Genomic DNA, 17,278 nt, shown 5'->3' on the forward strand with positions numbered 1-17,278 from the left:
TAGCTTCATCACTATATGTTTTCCATAATGTATTTTCTTCTCATCCTACTTTTCAGGGTGAGGATGGTTTCCCGGGTTTCAAGGGAGACATGGGTCTCAAAGGCGACAGGGTAAATAAACAGCCTCTAGCCTTGCTGGCTTCCAGCCCAAGCTAATTTTACCCTATGAAGGGCTGCACTGATTGGGTTATTTTCTGTGTATGTTCAGGGTGAACTTGGATTGGCTGGACCCAGAGGTGAGGATGGACCGGAAGGCCCGAAGGGTCGTTCGGGCCCCAACGGTGAATCTGGACCCCTGGGACCTGCTGGAGAAAAGGTACGCTGCTTGTTGATTTCGGTTTACTGTGATTAGTTTAGCGAGGCGTGGGAAATCAGGAAGTGATGCAGAGTTTGTGTTTTGAATATTAATATTAAATTAGATTTTGTTTGTCCTGCACTAATGATCTTTGGCTTGTTTTTTCCCCAGGGCAAACTTGGTGTTCCGGGATTGCCTGGCTATCCAGGACGTCAAGGGCCAAAGGTACAGTATGCACTTATATTGAACATGACACCTGTTCGTGCATCACGATTGTTTCACTTATGAGCTAAACAACATCTCGGCTCATTAGCATGAACTAATGCCCTCCTGTAAATGCATTATGCATGCTGCACCGAGTAAGGCTCTTTTAAAATGAGGAGCTCTTGCCAGGATTGTTCCCTGTGCTGTTGGGGATGCTGGTCACGCAGGCAGTGAGGAGAACTCTGAGCACAGATGCATGTGTCAGACCTCAGCGCCTTTCATCAACAACAGCATCAGCTGTAACAGCAGTACCCAATCTGGTTCAAGCCAGCCCCAAATTAGACCTTAAGTGGTCTTGGAGGTCTGGAAACCTTCTATAATGTTGACGTCATTACAGGCAGCTAGTTGGTAAAATTGAAAAGACCGAGTTTTCAGTTCACAATATTGCGCATTGCTTGTTAAATCTGTAAGTGCGTTGTATGGTCGTTTATAATCAGTTATTTTTGTCAATCAAAAATATCTTAACATCCTAAAACTAAATATATATGAGTGGCAAAACTGCACAAGATAAAAAGCTGCTTTAAGGTAATGACTTGTTTTCTGAGATTTTTTTTAATATGTCCTTATACCATTGGAAGATTACTTCACGTCAATTACTAATTTCGTTCCAAACCTGTAAGACTTTCGTTTTTCTTCAAAACACAAATAAAGATATTTTAAATTAAATCTGAGTGATTTCTGTCATATACAACTCCCACTTTCAAAAAGTTCATGAAGAGATTGTAATGATTCGTGCGGTTTAGTCCAATTTTTCTGAAGAGACTTGATCGTTTAATATGATGAACAGATTGAATTTAGGCTTTTATTCATATATAAACATTGATCAGCAAACATAAACGAGCTCAATCGTATTAGCTTGATGTGTGAGAACAAACCTCATTGATTCTTGTAGAAGCTCTGTTGTTTCACGTCAAGTGAACATGCTTGAGCTTTGGTTTACCACAACTGATGTGTGTGTATAAGGTTTATGTTTATAAAAGCCTAAATTAAATGTGTTCATCATATAAAGCGATCGTGTCTCTTCAGAAATTTTTGACTAAATCGCTCAATTCATACGGATTCGTTTTACGATCTCTTTATGAACTTTTTGAAGTGTCAAAGTGGTAGTTGCTTAGCTGTCAATGGAGGGACAGAAATCACTCAGATTTAATCAAAAAGATCTTTATTTATGTTCTGAAGATGAACGAAAGTCTTACGGGTTTGGAACGACATGAGGGTGAGTAATTAATGACATAATTTTCATTTTTGGGTGAGCTAACCTTTGAGCCACTTATTTTTTTTTTTTTTTGTGAATTCAGTACCAAACATGCTGCGTCTGCCATCTTAAAAAGATATTATAAAGACAACAATATAAAAATTTGTAAATATTAACATTTATGTAATATTTATTAACATGAATGAGTTTTATTTTTATAAAAAAAATTGTTGTAAAAAAATTCCCAGTTTTTTTTTCTGAACTTTTTAGCAGGCCACTCAATTTAACATACTATATTATACAATGTTGCTATGTTACTCTATCAAAACCTCACTCTGTTAGTTTGAATGTCCCGATTTACTCCACAGGCTCAACCAGTGGCGTGAGGTTTTGTTTCTCCGAGTGTTCGGGAAACCTAATTCACTATTTTTGCAGTTCCTTTCGGTGCCGATAGTAGAGTAGAAATTACATATTTCACCTTTAATGCTTATCTTGAATTGACTGGAATACCGGTAATATGGAAAAAAGCCCAGTCCTAGCAGAGGTGCTGACTACGGTGGTAGATTTACAGTCTCGTAAATCCGCTTCTATTTAGCAGCATTAACGAACGGCAGACAAGTGATGTGATTACAAGCACTTTGACATGCCATCATCTCTGGAATGGATTCAAACAGCCTGCCAACTCTCAAATTATCATGAAGTGCACTTTTGAAGACCAGCCATCACTGTCTGAGTGGTTACTCGCTTCAGAGTTGTGGCATTGTTTTATAGAGTGTCATTGCTTATTCGTCAGTGTCTCACCTTTACAGATTCATAATATCTTTTATGGTAAATCAAACCTGATTTCTGCAGGGCATGACTCTGAGGCCTGGCCTTAAAAGGAATGTGTAAAACAGTGTATTGATTTTCTTTCTTGAATGCTTATACTGCTGCCAGGATTGAGGAACGTGGGTAAGCTGTTTTTAATTTACTGCACTGAGAATGAGAGAAAGAAACTGACAGGTAGTGAGAATGAGAGCGATTAAGACGCATCAGTAGTGACTCTTAATCTTAACTATGTTTGGTTGTTTATCTGACTGAGTGGCCATTTGTTTTCATCCAACATCTGTTGTTTTGGTTGATTATATCGTCCTCCATCCTTGGTGGACCCTGTTGTATTTCCACACTGACAAGCCCTTCCCGAGCTCTCCTGCGCTTAGTCTTGTGCAAACAAAACAAGGAAACTGATAATCGAGATTGACCTTGTTTATCTTGGGATATACTGTATCATACGCATTCACGTCTATTATTATTCTTAGAAAAAAGCTTGCCAACAATTGGGACACAGCGGTCTCACAGCTATTTAAAACTCTACAGTGGAAGTAGCTAAACCAAAGATGCTAATGCTAACAGATTGTAATGGCATTTAACTGTCGGAATCAGTAGGAGAGTCGGGACTCTTGGAGTTCATCCCTCATTAATATGCAGGTCTTGCTGCCTTCCCTTCCTCCCTTAAGTCTTTTTCTTTGATTTGCAGGGTTCGACCGGTTTCCCCGGATTCCCAGGAGCCAACGGAGAGAAAGGAGCCAGGGTGAGATGGATTCTTCCAACCTGCTTTGTGTGAAGTGCACACTGCATTATAACAAACACATGAAAAAAGGCTGATTGATTCCTTTTATGAAAGGATTTGTATGATGACTTTGTACAAAAACACGGACACGAATCAATACCTGACAACAAAAGCTGCTGGAACGGTTGTGTTCACATGATTCAGCGATGATCACGCACCTGGAAAACTATTCACTTTCAGAAAGTATGCAAAAGTGCATAAATCCATTAAGTCAAAGGTCATCTCTTTTTCTCCTTTACATTTACTTTTACAAATAGGCTATAGTTACTTTTTCTCTTCATGTTTACCCATTACATTTGCCTTTGCATTTACCTTCACACTTACCATAAATTTACCTTTACGGACGTTTTACATGGTATGCAGTAAAATCGAAGTAGTTTCATTAAAATTAGTTTCCTCTTGTTAAAGGGCACCTATTATGACATTTAAAATGTTCCTAATGTTGTTTAGGGAGTCCCCAACAACAGTTTTACATGCATGCAATGACAAAAAACACTTTTGTTGTCGTATAATATGCATTTATTTTTACCTGATTTGCTCACCGACTCCCAAATGATTCGTTCAATGACTCGTTTTTCAAACCCCTCCTTTGCGCGACGCTAATCTGCGTTGATTGGTCAGATGACCCAGCAGTGTTTACAGAGATAATACTTATTGTTTAACACGGAGTACAATGATGCTTTTATCAATTCAATTTTGTTATAATAATGATTATAGTCCACTGCTTTAGTTTGTAGTAAAAAAACTAAAAATAAGATAAAGAATTTAATGTTAGCGAGCATAGCCCAGAGTTCATATTGTAAAAGCACAATCAGTCTTTGTTTGCGTTAGCCCGATGCATAAACATAACGTTTTTACAAAATAAAAATAAAAAAAATGCAGTTACGTTACTAGTACGAGGTATTACTCTATTCTTTAAGACAACTCCGAAAACAACGACAAACACTTCACATATCTCAATACAATTGTCATTGAAGACCTAGAAGCTAAACGGTGCTTACACAACAAACAAAATAATTATTAAGCATGCTACATAAAACATAAAAGCAACAATTATTAATAACACTTACAGGTTGTGATACGGAGGAGGAAGCTGATGCAAATACACTTGGAACTGAACCTTCCTTCAATATCAGCCGGCTCGCGAATCCCAGTTTGATTGCATTTAAGTTCGTAAAGCAATCATCTTCAAAATGGCGCGAACAAAGCACAAGGCTCGGACTATACTTCTGTGGTATAGTTATATGAATTGTAGCCACTTAGTCTTCAAATGCTCCTCCTTGGGCAGATGAAAAAAGTTGTCTTTTTTGAGTCGCACTTCAGAACACAGCGTCTCGTCGCCATGATGTTTTCACGTTAGTTTTCCCTGGCCTTGGAGCGCAATAAGTGGGCGTGTCGTATTCAAATAACTTGACAAGTTGACGTCATCTAGTCAGAGAAAAAGCTTCGGTCTTCTAACGATTCATAAAAATGACTCAGAGTCGACTCTTACTTTTGATAGACAATAACTTTATATACGGTGCACTTTCATATTTCAAACTTTGCAGGATGTTTTTGTTCACTTAGATCTATGTTACACACTACATGAAAGGTAAATTTCAAAATTCCATAATAGGTGCCCTTTAAATTGAGTCCAGAGAAATTCCACTGACTGAAACTATTCAGTGCCTGATTAGAAATCTTACAAAGTCACTTTATGACGTACAGGTTGTCTAAACTATATTATTATGACCATTAATGACATTTAAATTATATTTAGCTTATAACAGTAAATAACCAGAGCTGTAAATGAAATTAAAATTTGTTTAGTTTTTTTAGTTAGCTTTTCTTTTTTCAAGTTACCGCTCAGTGTACTAGCTTAGCATACTAGGCCGACTAGCCTACTAGCTTAGCTTATCCCCTATGCACATTATGTTTTTAAATTACATTTTATTTAGTTTTGTTTGATTGGCTATCACTTTCAACACTAAAAAAATACCTTATTAAGAGAGTTAGCAGCATTTTAGCACTGTTGTGCTTAAGAGAGCCTGCGGTTTACTGTGTAAAATTCCACTTACATTTTGATGCATTTTGTTTATCAAAGTAATGGATAAGTGTATACTGTATATGTTTGTGACCATTTCTTATAAGCAGTATGCTAAAGATACATTAATAAGTAAGTATTTAATGTAAATCTGAAGCACTAACAAGAGTGAAATACCTGTACCAATATTAAATAGATGGAAACTTTTAAAAAATGTAAAATGTTAAACCCATGCTGACTGAAATTGCATATACAGAAAAAAAAAAACACTGACTCATATATGGCATAGAAAGGGTGAATGGTGGTGACCACCGGGGAAAACTAATCAAGTATTTCCTTCGAGATATTCTCATCTATTATTGTAGTGCGAAATGCTCTCACTTAGAAACAAACCTTGTGTTTTTCCAATATTGTTCATGGGAAACCTCTCAGTGAAAAAGCAACTGTGCTTTAAGCATTTATGATTATTCATAATTAAATGTCAAGTTAGCTGCTATATTTCCGAGTGTTTAGATCGTGTGCAGGGAGCAAAATGCCAGTGTATATGTGTATGTTTGTGTGCTTTTACTACACCTCATCTGAAACAAATATTGCTGTGGCTCCCAGAAATCCTAGGGGAAGGTTTCCAATGCTTGTTTTCCCCTGTACACACTGCCATCTCATCTTGGCAAAAAAGAGCGGCAACAGCTGCAGCGATTGGATTTGCTTTGTGTAGCTATTGAATTCACCCTCAATTTTTACCACACTCATTTTTCTTTCTTTTCAAAGGGGGTGGCAGGGAAATCTGGTCCAAGAGGGCAAAGAGGTCCGACGGTATGTAATGCTTCAGCACTTTTCCAATCACCTTCAATTTCCACTTAAATTTGCATTACAATAATAAGCATTTATGCTGATTTTAATTATGCAAGTCACTAAGTCTTAATTATTCTGAATTTTTAGGGTCCCCGTGGCTCGCGCGGTGCCAGAGGCCCAACGGGAAAACCAGGCCCTAAGGTACTACTTCCTTCAGACTGTGCTTGTGTCAATCACTTCCGTTGCACAGTCCTTATGCTTCACCTCTCTCATTATCCCACAGGGCACAGCAGGCAACGACGGTCCACCTGGTCCACCCGGAGAGAGAGTAAGTGCCACCAAGAATGCATTGCAGCAGAAAACATTGTCATCCCATCATTCCATCTACAGTGAGGTGGTGTGCGGCTTGTAGCGCTCCGAGAGGAAGCGCAGTGAGGATTAGCTCAGCATGTGGGTGTACTCCAGATAAGAGGACTTATCACCAGACCTATGTTTTCGTCTGGAAGCTATTATAGATTTATGAAGAGCTCTTGAGCATTAGACCACTGGAAGGCTGTTGTCCAAGACTCACATCACTCGAAATCTCATGTTGTACTGTTTATATCTGCTGTGTAATCCTGTTCTCGTTTGTTCAGTGTTTTCCTCTTTATTTATTCCGGTTTTCAGTCTGAATCTGTAGGATTTTTTAAGCATGTCAAAAGCCTGTTGCCTGTAGCTACATTGTACTTTACTTTATAAAACAAATGATCCGGTCAGATAAACATTCACTTCTAGCACACATTTCTGATAACCTTGGCTTCTTTATACAGTATGTACCGGTAGATATTCTGATACATGTTCTGCTGCTGATATTGTATAGTGACAATCTGTCCAGTAAAGGAGTAGACTTTTCAACCAAATATAATTATTTTGCATGGTCTGTTCCAGGGACCTCAAGGGCCCCAGGGTCCCGTTGGTTTCTCAGGACCAAAGGGCCCCCCTGTAAGTACCTGTTTTTGTTACAGTATTCTCCACTCTGTTTTAGATGCTAAAGCATTTTAAAAGTGTCATTTACAATATATACCACCACATTTTGTGTTTTAGGGACCACCTGGAAAGGATGGGCTGCCCGGTCACCCTGGTCAGCGGGGAGAAACTGTAAGTGTTTCCAATCAATCACGTTTACAGATCTGCTGCCCAAATAGCAGTATCTAAATGATAACCTATAGCAGACATCACTGATCAGGTGCTCGACCATCTGGGAAGAGAGACTAAGCATGTTCAAAGAAGCAGCTAGGAACTGAATGAGTGTTCTTCCTCTGATTATGTGTAAACCTGAAGGAGTTATGGAGATTCTGTCTGATCCAGCCAGAGGCTTTATTAATAACTACGTGACCCAGTGGGAAGTTTATCACATTTAAGAGCAATAAACTTGTGAAGTACTGCAGCTACATATTTTGCCCAGGAAATTCTGTCATATAAATTATAGTTGTACTTGATGGTCCATCGACGATGGATAGATGGATGGATAGATGGATGAATAGATATAGAAATAGATATATTTATTTATTGATTGATTTTTCAGGTTGTAATTGCTGTGATTTTCCCTCCCCTAGGGTTTCCAAGGCAAAACTGGGCCGCCAGGACCTGGAGGTGTTGTTGGACCACAGGTAGGCGTTCATGTTTTCACAGCATTTATTACTGTAATCTCATTTGAGCTAAGCAGGAAGACTTTGCCTTTCAATATCACTCAAATATGTCTGTAATGGCCTGAAAGGGTCCAACAGGAGAAACCGGCCCTATTGGTGAGAGAGGACATCCTGGACCCCCTGGTCCCCCCGGAGAGCAAGGTCTCCCAGGTGCTGGTGGGAAAGAAGGTGCAAAGGTAAATGACTTTCATGTTTACATGACTATTAGCCGAACTGGCATGCAGAATATAGACAATGAGAAAATAATTGATTGCTTTGGAATATCAATACCTCAGCTGTTATTCAGTCCCTTCTTATTGGAAAACTAAAACTAATAACAAAAGCAAAGTGCCTAGCAAACAAGTAAGGTCAAACAGAACTAAAAATGAATAAATCTTTGACAAAAAAAAGAGCCAGTGAACATCAATTTGTTGACCAAAATACCCGATCTGTCCAAGTGCATCCAAGTTTTCCAGCTCTTTAACATCAGTACTGTGGAGAATTGTTGAATTCCCTTTCTAAATAGAGTCTAAATTGTTAGTAGACGCTGCTTTTAAAAGCTGAACTGAACTGAACTTCTCTGAGTGTCCAACCTTCCTGTCTCAGTTTCAATTCTTGTCACTCCTGAACGGAGACACTTTAATCAGCTTGATCGGCTCACTTTAGACAGTCTGTCAGACGTGAGTGAACAGCCCAGAGGCAGAGTATGCTGCTGAAGTCTGAGTGGTCAGACTCACGGTCCTTCGGTCATTTTCCTGATTTCGCTCTTTTGTTTCCTCTTCTTATTAGACATATGACACTTTCAGTGGACCAATCAAAATGCAGAGACACTGAGGTCAAGAGGAGATTGTCTTTCAAAGGGCAAAAACTGTGTTAAGCTTTCTAGCAATTCTAAAACTCAAAAATTCACTCTTGAGCCCCTCAGGCAGGCACGTATGATTGCAGTTTACTGCATTTGTCGGCCCCTCAAGACACATTTAGTATTGTTATTATTTTTTAGGCAGGCTTGCATTAATTGTGCTGACATATTACCAACCAGCACTAGGGCTTTATGAACAGAAGTTTATTTGGAGCTATTAATAATGTACATTACTGTACAAAAGTTTTGGGTCAATACTCTTTTTTTTCTTTTCTTTTTTTATGAAATAAGTTAATACTTTATTATGCAATGGCACATTTAATTAATCAATAGTGACAGTGAAGACATTTATGTTCCAAATGATTTCTGGTTCAAATAAATGCTGTTTTTTTTTACTTTCTATTCATCAAAGAATCAAAAATGTCACAAAAAAAATATATAGCAGCAACTGTTTTCAAAAATTGATAATAATAATAAGAAATGTTTTTCTGAAGTATCATTTGACACTGAAGACTGCAGTTATGATGCTAAAAATTCAGCATTGCCATCATAGGAATAAATTATATATACTGTATATTAAAATAGAAAACAGTTATTTTAAATTGTAATAACATTTCACAATATTACTGTTTTTACTGGATTTTTTATCAAATAAGTGCAGCCTTGGTGAGCAAAAGTGAAACATGATATATCCTTCCATGAATAGTAGTCTATGAAATGTTGTCTTTTAGTTGAAATTGTATTAGCATCATTTAGACATCAACATATTTGTTTAAATGTTCTTTTTATTATATTTTAAAGTTTAAATGTTTTTTCTGGTGTTTAAATTCTCATTCCTATTCCAGTTTCCTCAAACTTCCCAAAACTTTGTTTCAACAGGCCAGTGTTTCATTATATAAAATTTTCACACTTCAGTTTTAATCATACTGTGAAGTCAGAAATATTAATTGAATCGACCTGCCAGCGCTAGCGACGGTGGATTTGAAGCTAGCAATAATTCAGAATCATTTCATCAGTTCAAAGCTCATTAGCATCAGCTGAAAATTCATTTGGTTGAAATTTCCTGTTCATTATATTTGAAGTTCAATAAAATATTCAATTGCCAACTGTCTGTCCGCAGGGAGATCCAGGTCCTCAGGGCAGTCCCGGAAAAGACGGTCCTCCAGGACTGAGAGGGTTCCCGGGAGAAAGAGGTCTTCCCGGAGTGACGGTAAGATCGTGCTCCTGTCGCGAATAAATCACTGCAATAAATCCTCCTAATCTTAGAGGTAGACAGAGAGTTAGACAGCAGCCTTGGCTCATTACAGCCACAGAATTGGACTTCAATACACTCCACCGAGACTTTAATAGGGCATATAACCTCTAAAAGGGCTAACTTTGCATTGTTTAATGCAAAGGTACATTATGCTAATTTGGCTGCGGCTCACATTTACCACCTTTTGAAGCGGCTGGGTTGTTGTCTTTTATATGTATTATCTGGCCAGAGAATGATTTAATTGGAAATGTTGCCAATTAGATTTTTGGAGATGAGGTTGTTTGTTCATTGTTGATGTCTGATCTCAAGGTCAGTGGCAGAGGCTGGCTCTCCATGCGCTGCCTGATTATTTTCTACTGGGGCGTTTTTTCCCCCCCCCACTCTTAGGACAGCAACAGTCATTACTGAGACCACTGTGTGTGTCTGCCCTTTAGAGAGGCAATCTCAAGCCCTCACACACATACGCACACGAAACACGACGGCACCTCCATGAACCCACACACACACACACACACACACACACACACACACACACACACACACACACAGATGCACCTACAAGAGATTCAAACATACACATCTACAGGCTATTTTAAATACATTTTATATAAGTGTAATTTATGGAAACAAAAGTTCAATTACATATGCATAGAGTTACAGATTTCCCAACACACACACACACACACACACACGAGAGCTCTTGTCAGCTCTTTGATTTTTTTACTGTGCCCCTGATGACAACTGTCCCGTGAGAGAAAAAGAGGCCAGTAAATATCAATCGTGTGGAAGCAGAACCAGCAGGCAGTCGAGTTCTGTGGAGTTCTCTCTCAAACTGAGATTAATGAAACCCACAGTCAGAAGAGACCAAACCCACTGTCACTTTGCGCTGTAGTTTGTGCAAGTACAAAAATGAGTTAAGAAGCAGTAGAACTCAACGGTCTGCAATGACATGGGTATGTGTGTGCTTCTCACTTTCTCATTTACTTTCGCTTATTGTTAAAAAAGAATTAGCTCAAAAATAAAATGTTGTCATCATTTACTCACGCTCATGTCATACCAAACCTGTATGATGTTAGACTGTCAGTGGAACTGAAAATACAACTACAAAAGCTACAAAAAGGACCATAAAGATGCCATATAAGTGGTCCATATAACATGTGGACTATATTATGAAATAATATGCTAGCTTTTTTTAGGAACAAACTAAAATTTATATCATTATGACTCTTGAAACAAATATGGTATCCACTGTCTATTGCACAGGTTGGATGTCAGTAACATCAAAGGTCATTGGTATTTAGTCCTTAGAAGATTTGGAATAAAGCATACGTATATGGACACGTGTCATATGGACTTTGTTTATTGTGCTTTTATGGTGTGTTTGTGTACCTTTTTCTTTCTATGTAAAGCTTCTTTGGAAATATAGGCTTGTAGCAACATGAGGGTAGGTAGGCTATATAGTTTTGGGTTAGCTATTCCTTTTAATAAAAAGCTCAAAATTATGTTGGTGAAATCTGAGAGCTTTATGAGACCACTATGTATCTCTGGATCTATTTATGGAATTGCAGAATAGTTCATAAGAATTCATTAGAGTAGTATCCTCTCAGGATTTGGTCTCTCCCACAGTGTTCCAGGTAATTTTTGAAGCAGTTAAGACGATGAGCAAAAAAATCACAGAAATAGAATAATCCTGTGCTGAAAGTAATAATTCGTCTAAAAATTATAGATATAAAGTTTGTTATCTTAAAAATAATTCACACACATACCCAAAATGTTTATGTGGTTACATTTCAATTTGATTGTCCACTTCAGACATTTTACAAACTAAAAGTAACTTTGCAACTACATGTCTGTCACGGGTGGCGGTATAAGTAACGCACAAAGATGAAGAACTAGGTCACCCAGGCTGAACTAAAACACAATGAAACTAAACCAATACAAAGCATACATGTTACAATGTCTCATTAGACTAGAGTATTAGTAAACTGTTAGGTGTTCGGGTTAGTAGAATAAGTAGTTGCAAAGTTACTTATAGTCAGTAAATGTAATTTGGGGGACCATCAAAATAAAGTGTTTGCAGATATTAAGCAGACAGTTTACTAATACTCTAATTATAGTTATAGTTAGAATGTCTAGTGGACCATCGAAATAGTGTTACCGTTTACGCTGCTCCTTTCTAAACAAAACATACAGTGACAAAGCTCCAAAAAAGACAAAACTCAATATGACTTGTGCTATATTCCAAGTTTTCTGAAGCCATATGATATATTTGTGTTCTAACAATCTGAAATTTAAGCCATAGTTCTCAAATCTCTTTCACACTTTCATAGATTCAAACGTAGCACGGAAGATGTGTAGAACTAGGTTTAATGTCCATAATGAAGGCAAACGCCACAGGTTTTTGTACAGTATATTGTTTTTGGTCACGACACATTTGCAAGAACCGAAGTTTGAAAAAGAACAACCATGAGCACTTTCAGTGTGGATTCTCAAAACCTTTCAACGTGAAATCTCCATTATGAGTTCTTTTCTGTGCTGGTCATATTGTGTATTAGATGTATTATCTCAGTTATGAGCTGGAGGTGGATTGGTTTGCTCAGATATGATGCACTAAAACATACAGTACATATATGGCTTTGAGCATCAATAGATGATGTGTTGGATAATGCTCAAGAGAAAATAGCCAATGCTGACACTTTGATATGAAGCTGTTTGTTAGGCCTATTTACTCACCCATATTTTGTTCTTCTTTCTCTTTTGCCCTCTGCAGGGTCCACCTGGTTTGAAAGGAGCTGAGGGCCCTCAGGGCCCCCCTGGCCCTGTTGTAAGTACTCTGTTTCCATGGTTTCCCATCATTCAACGTGAAAAGCTCATTCTCCCAAAAGCGGCATTCAATATTTAGGAGTCTGAGAGGGTTGAGGGACTGGTCAGGAAGATCTAAGGCTCAAAAACACCATTAAGGATTTAAAAAGTGTTCTCCGCTACCGAACACACGCGCAAACAAAGAAGAGTGCGCAGCTGATTCATACTCTTTCTAAATGAGAGATACCGAATCGGACACAGTTGGATCGATGTCTCCTGCAGTGCTCTCCATGCAGTGGCATTAGTTAACACTAGAGGGTGTGATGGTGACCACAGTGTTCTAAATTCACAGCACCAGTTCATAATTACCTCCTCTCGACATTTTATACCATAGCTGTTTCATTAGATTTCATGTGATGGGCATGACGTTGAATGTCCTCAAGCTTCTTGAATTAAAATCACATTCTTTTCTTCACCGATTAATTTCTCTTAAGGAAAAAAAAAAGAAGACAAGTATTGTCACCCTATAATTGCTCTTTTTCAGGCCTTGACAGTGCACTGCAAGATTAGAATAGATGGATGAAAAGTCATTGAGCAGTTTTAAATTCAACTGTGTCAGTCCGATAAAGGATACATTTGCATTTGTATGAAGATGCAGGGGTCTACAAATTAAACCACATTTAGAAAGAGAGATAAGGAGTCTAAGGGCATGTTCGCCCACTAGTAAGAGTACATTTGGTGCCGAACCGAAAGTTTTACGGTCCTTGAAAAGCTCCCCTCAAAGATGTCTGTGTCGTTCTGATCGTTTGATTCCGTCCACACCACGCTGTAGTTTATTGCACTCGCTAGTCGCAAAGCGTTGCACGGGACCGCGCACGCATCCTCGGGGATGTTTAGGCCATTTGAAGACCCTCTGTACTGTCCCTGTCCAATGATTTATTTTGCATTGCTTGCAAAGATAAAGATCACTATCAGGTGCAATTTGGTGGATAAAATGTCCCACATGGTTTGTACCATGAACATGGCGTGATACCACAAATTTATCGTTGGGAAATGGTGTGGGACTAAAGATTTAAATGGGTGCTAAATCCCATAGACTTTGATTAAGAACACTCAGAACACCTTACCAACCACATAAAAAAACGGCCCACCATCCACATGGTAACGTTAAAAACACTGAGAACAACTGCATAGCAATGTTGAAAACACTCAGAATGCCTTAACAACCACATAGCAACACCCTAACATCAGCATAAGAACATCACACATTAATAACTTCATAGCAACACCCTAACATCAGCATAGCAATGTTAAAACACTCAGAATGCCTTAGCAACCACATAGCAACACCCTAACATCAGCATAAGAACATCACACATTAATAACTTCATAGCAACACCCTAACATCAGCATAGCAATGTTAAAACACTCAGAATGCCTTAGCAACTACATAGCAACACCCTAACATCAGCATAAGAACATCACACATTAATAACTTCATAGCAACACCCTAACATCAGCATAGCAATGTTAAAAACTCAAAATGCCTTAGCAACCACATAGCAACACCCTAACAGCAGCATATTAAAGGTGGGGTATGTGATTTGCAAAACGGCCGGTAGATTTTGAAAATACACAACTCAAATGGTCCTACCTTCTTTCCTTTGACTCCACCCATTCAAAGAACATGGACCAATCAATGGTACGACCGATTGATTGACACACTTACTGTCCAATGATTCTAGGTGGTCTTGGAAATGATTGGCTGGTGTTTTTTGTCCTGCCTGCTCCACAGATGATTAAATTGCTTAATTTTTATTTCAGTGCTTCTAACTCAGTGGCTGTAAGTGGGTTAGGAATAGGATTTTAAGAGATTTTGAAAAAATGGCCAAAAAAGAGAATTACATACCCCACCTTTAACATTACACATTAGTAATTGCATTGCAACACCCTAAAACCAGCATAGCAATGTTAAAACACTCAGAATGCCTTAGCAACTGCATAGCAACACCCTAACACCAAAACGTCTGAAATTGTTTGGGTTTTGTGGCTAGAGCATAATCATTCAAAAGCTAAAGCTCCTCATTTGGATTTTCTGCACTAAAAGTACATCCTTGAAAGGAAGTTGTCGCTTGGGAGAATCTGTTTTAATCCTTTATACATGACTAATGAGTGAGGTACGGCAGATCTTTACAAGCCTATTAATTCAGTACAGGGGTTTTCAAAGTCATAGGCAGTGGGCCTCCCTTCTAACACAACATAGACAATGCACAACCCCCATTTTAACTATAGTCTGCAATGCATTGTATGAATTACATATACACATTTTTGAAAGCTTTGAAAGATATTTTGTTGTTTGATTAACATTGCCTATATATGGATGCTGCTGTCACTTTAAGACCTTATGCATGGGTCTAATGATCATTTAGGCAAACTGCGCAATAAGCCGCAAAAGTAAACTAAATGCAGCACTCGTGCACGTCGGGTGTGCCACAAAGTCGCCTGTCAGTACCGAATTCAGTTCTTTTCCGCAGTTTATTGTGCTTTTAATGACTCATCATCAAGCACGTCCCACTCTTTCTTCTCATTCATCCATGTTTCTTTACTGCTCTAACGTGTTTAAGTAGTCCTGCGCTGCTCATGAATTTACATACAGAAAAGCTATATAGAAAAGCTCAATCGATTGACATCGTCGTATCGTCCAGCCCTATAGCATCCCATGACATGCTCTCACCCCCTGGGGAGGTGCGCCCTTACACTTTAAAAACCCCTGATGTAGTATATGCTTCAGTAAATCAGACTTGTAAATAGTGTGTATATGTCTATGGTGTATCTCAGTGTCAAATACGTTCAATCGTTTTGTCCGTGATGGTTATAGGGCTCCCCTGGTGAGAGAGGAGCAGCAGGACCTGCTGGCCCCATTGGCTTGTCTGGACGTACTGGACCTCAGGGACCCCCGGGACCAGCTGGAGAGAAGGGTGCACCGGTAATCTCACTTATTAGATATGAAGATGATCAAAATGTGTTTCTTATATTGCATTTATTAGTGAAAGTTTAAGGTTGTTTACAGCACAGTGAACGCATACCGTCTAACTTACTGTAGAAAAAACTAATTTAATTTCAGAATGTACCGGTAATTTGTCACGAACTGAAAAATCTGTGTCTTTGTTCAGGGAGAGAGAGGTCCTTCGGGTCCAGCCGGTCGGGATGGAGTTCAAGGTCCAGTTGGTCTGCCGGGTCCAGCAGGACCTCAGGGTCCACCTGGAGAAGATGGTGACAAGGTTAATTGCAGTTTTATTTGACATTAATAAGCTTAGACAGTAGAGAGAAGGTGCATTACATTACCACATTACATTAATACAATGCTTCTATTGATGTGCCAATTCACAGTCGCCACAAAAGGACAGTAACGGATTTCACTTCATCTTAACTCGCGTACTGATTTAATGGAAGAAAGTTTTGCTCCAATGCATCTAAAGTTACTTTAACAGGCTTACACCGCAGAAAAATCTCAGTATGTCAGTACATCAATATATCTTTTCTTATCCACACTATCCCATGAATCTCACTAAATTTCCTTCGCTTTGTACTAAAAACTATTTTCCAATAGAGTATGAATTTTTATTCAAGAAAACTTAAGATAAAAGTATTGTGCAAATTAGCTTTGTAAGTACATTTTTCTTGTTTTTCTAGAAAGCAAGAAAATAATTTCTCTCCTATCACCCTAGTACGGTATATCTCACGACTCTTCCCAGAATTCTTCTCCCTCACTTTTTGGACAGCGATCATTCTTCATCATCACAAACACACACTGTACGCGCATCTGAAACGCACGCCTATCTCTCAGTCGCTCTCCCCTGCCGCCAATCCATCATCATCAGCAAAGGCAGCCTATAATCAAATTAGCGCAGGGTACCATAAACGTTGTCTCTCCATCAGTATCCTCTAACCAACTTCATGACTTGCGTGCCAAGAATATGTTGTAGCAAAGCTTTATCTGGCCATGTCTGTTAGTTCAGAGACAATATTTGTCATTTCATTTACATTAAAACTCTATGCAGGTCATTGGCAATGTCATATTTTTTTACTGCACAGTAAAAGGTTTACTTCAACATTACTTCAACGGAGTTTCTTTCATTTAGAACAACCAGTGTGATTTATGCATAATATAGGTTTTTAAAAGACAAAATGGATTGTGCATGACTGATTTTAAACTTCTTTCCAGGGAGAAGTTGGTGAATCAGGACAGAAGGGAAGTAAAGGTGACAAAGGTGAACATGTGAGTAAATTCTGTCGTAAAATACTTATTTATACAAACAGTAGGATTTGTATTCAGAACCAATTCTACTTGCAAACCATTACCTAATGATTTTGAGGAATTTTTTTAGCATCTGTGCTCTTTCACTGATTCCATACAACACAAAATATTAAATTGGCCTTCTTTTGTGTTGTCCTTGCTAGTTGTTGCAACCAGTATAGTCCGATTTACAAAATTAATAAGTATTATTAACCAGTTCC

General features: G+C 38.4%; 1 protein-coding gene across 6 annotated transcripts in view; it reads left to right on the plus strand.

Moving 5' to 3' along the window:
* col11a1a (collagen, type XI, alpha 1a) overlaps nucleotides 1–17,278 on the plus strand; it is a 73,005-nt gene that overhangs the window by 37,357 nt on the left and 18,370 nt on the right. For all 6 annotated transcript variants that reach the window (XM_079602374.1, XM_079602371.1, XM_079602375.1 and 3 more), the window contains 16 exons: nucleotides 57–110; nucleotides 208–315; nucleotides 466–519; nucleotides 3,270–3,323; nucleotides 6,154–6,198; nucleotides 6,325–6,378; nucleotides 6,461–6,505; nucleotides 7,105–7,158; nucleotides 7,261–7,314; nucleotides 7,773–7,826; nucleotides 7,934–8,041; nucleotides 9,824–9,913; nucleotides 12,729–12,782; nucleotides 15,639–15,746; nucleotides 15,934–16,041; nucleotides 16,986–17,039. In XM_079602374.1, the coding sequence (XP_079458500.1) occupies nucleotides 57–110; nucleotides 208–315; nucleotides 466–519; nucleotides 3,270–3,323; nucleotides 6,154–6,198; nucleotides 6,325–6,378; nucleotides 6,461–6,505; nucleotides 7,105–7,158; nucleotides 7,261–7,314; nucleotides 7,773–7,826; nucleotides 7,934–8,041; nucleotides 9,824–9,913; nucleotides 12,729–12,782; nucleotides 15,639–15,746; nucleotides 15,934–16,041; nucleotides 16,986–17,039 (1,098 nt within the window). The remainder of the gene's footprint in view (nucleotides 1–56; nucleotides 111–207; nucleotides 316–465; nucleotides 520–3,269; nucleotides 3,324–6,153; nucleotides 6,199–6,324; nucleotides 6,379–6,460; nucleotides 6,506–7,104; nucleotides 7,159–7,260; nucleotides 7,315–7,772; nucleotides 7,827–7,933; nucleotides 8,042–9,823; nucleotides 9,914–12,728; nucleotides 12,783–15,638; nucleotides 15,747–15,933; nucleotides 16,042–16,985; nucleotides 17,040–17,278) is intronic.

The sequence above is a fragment of the Phoxinus phoxinus genome (genome assembly GCF_949152265.1).
Source record: "Phoxinus phoxinus genome assembly, chromosome: 24".
Classification (NCBI taxonomy): Eukaryota; Metazoa; Chordata; class Actinopteri; order Cypriniformes; family Leuciscidae; genus Phoxinus; species Phoxinus phoxinus.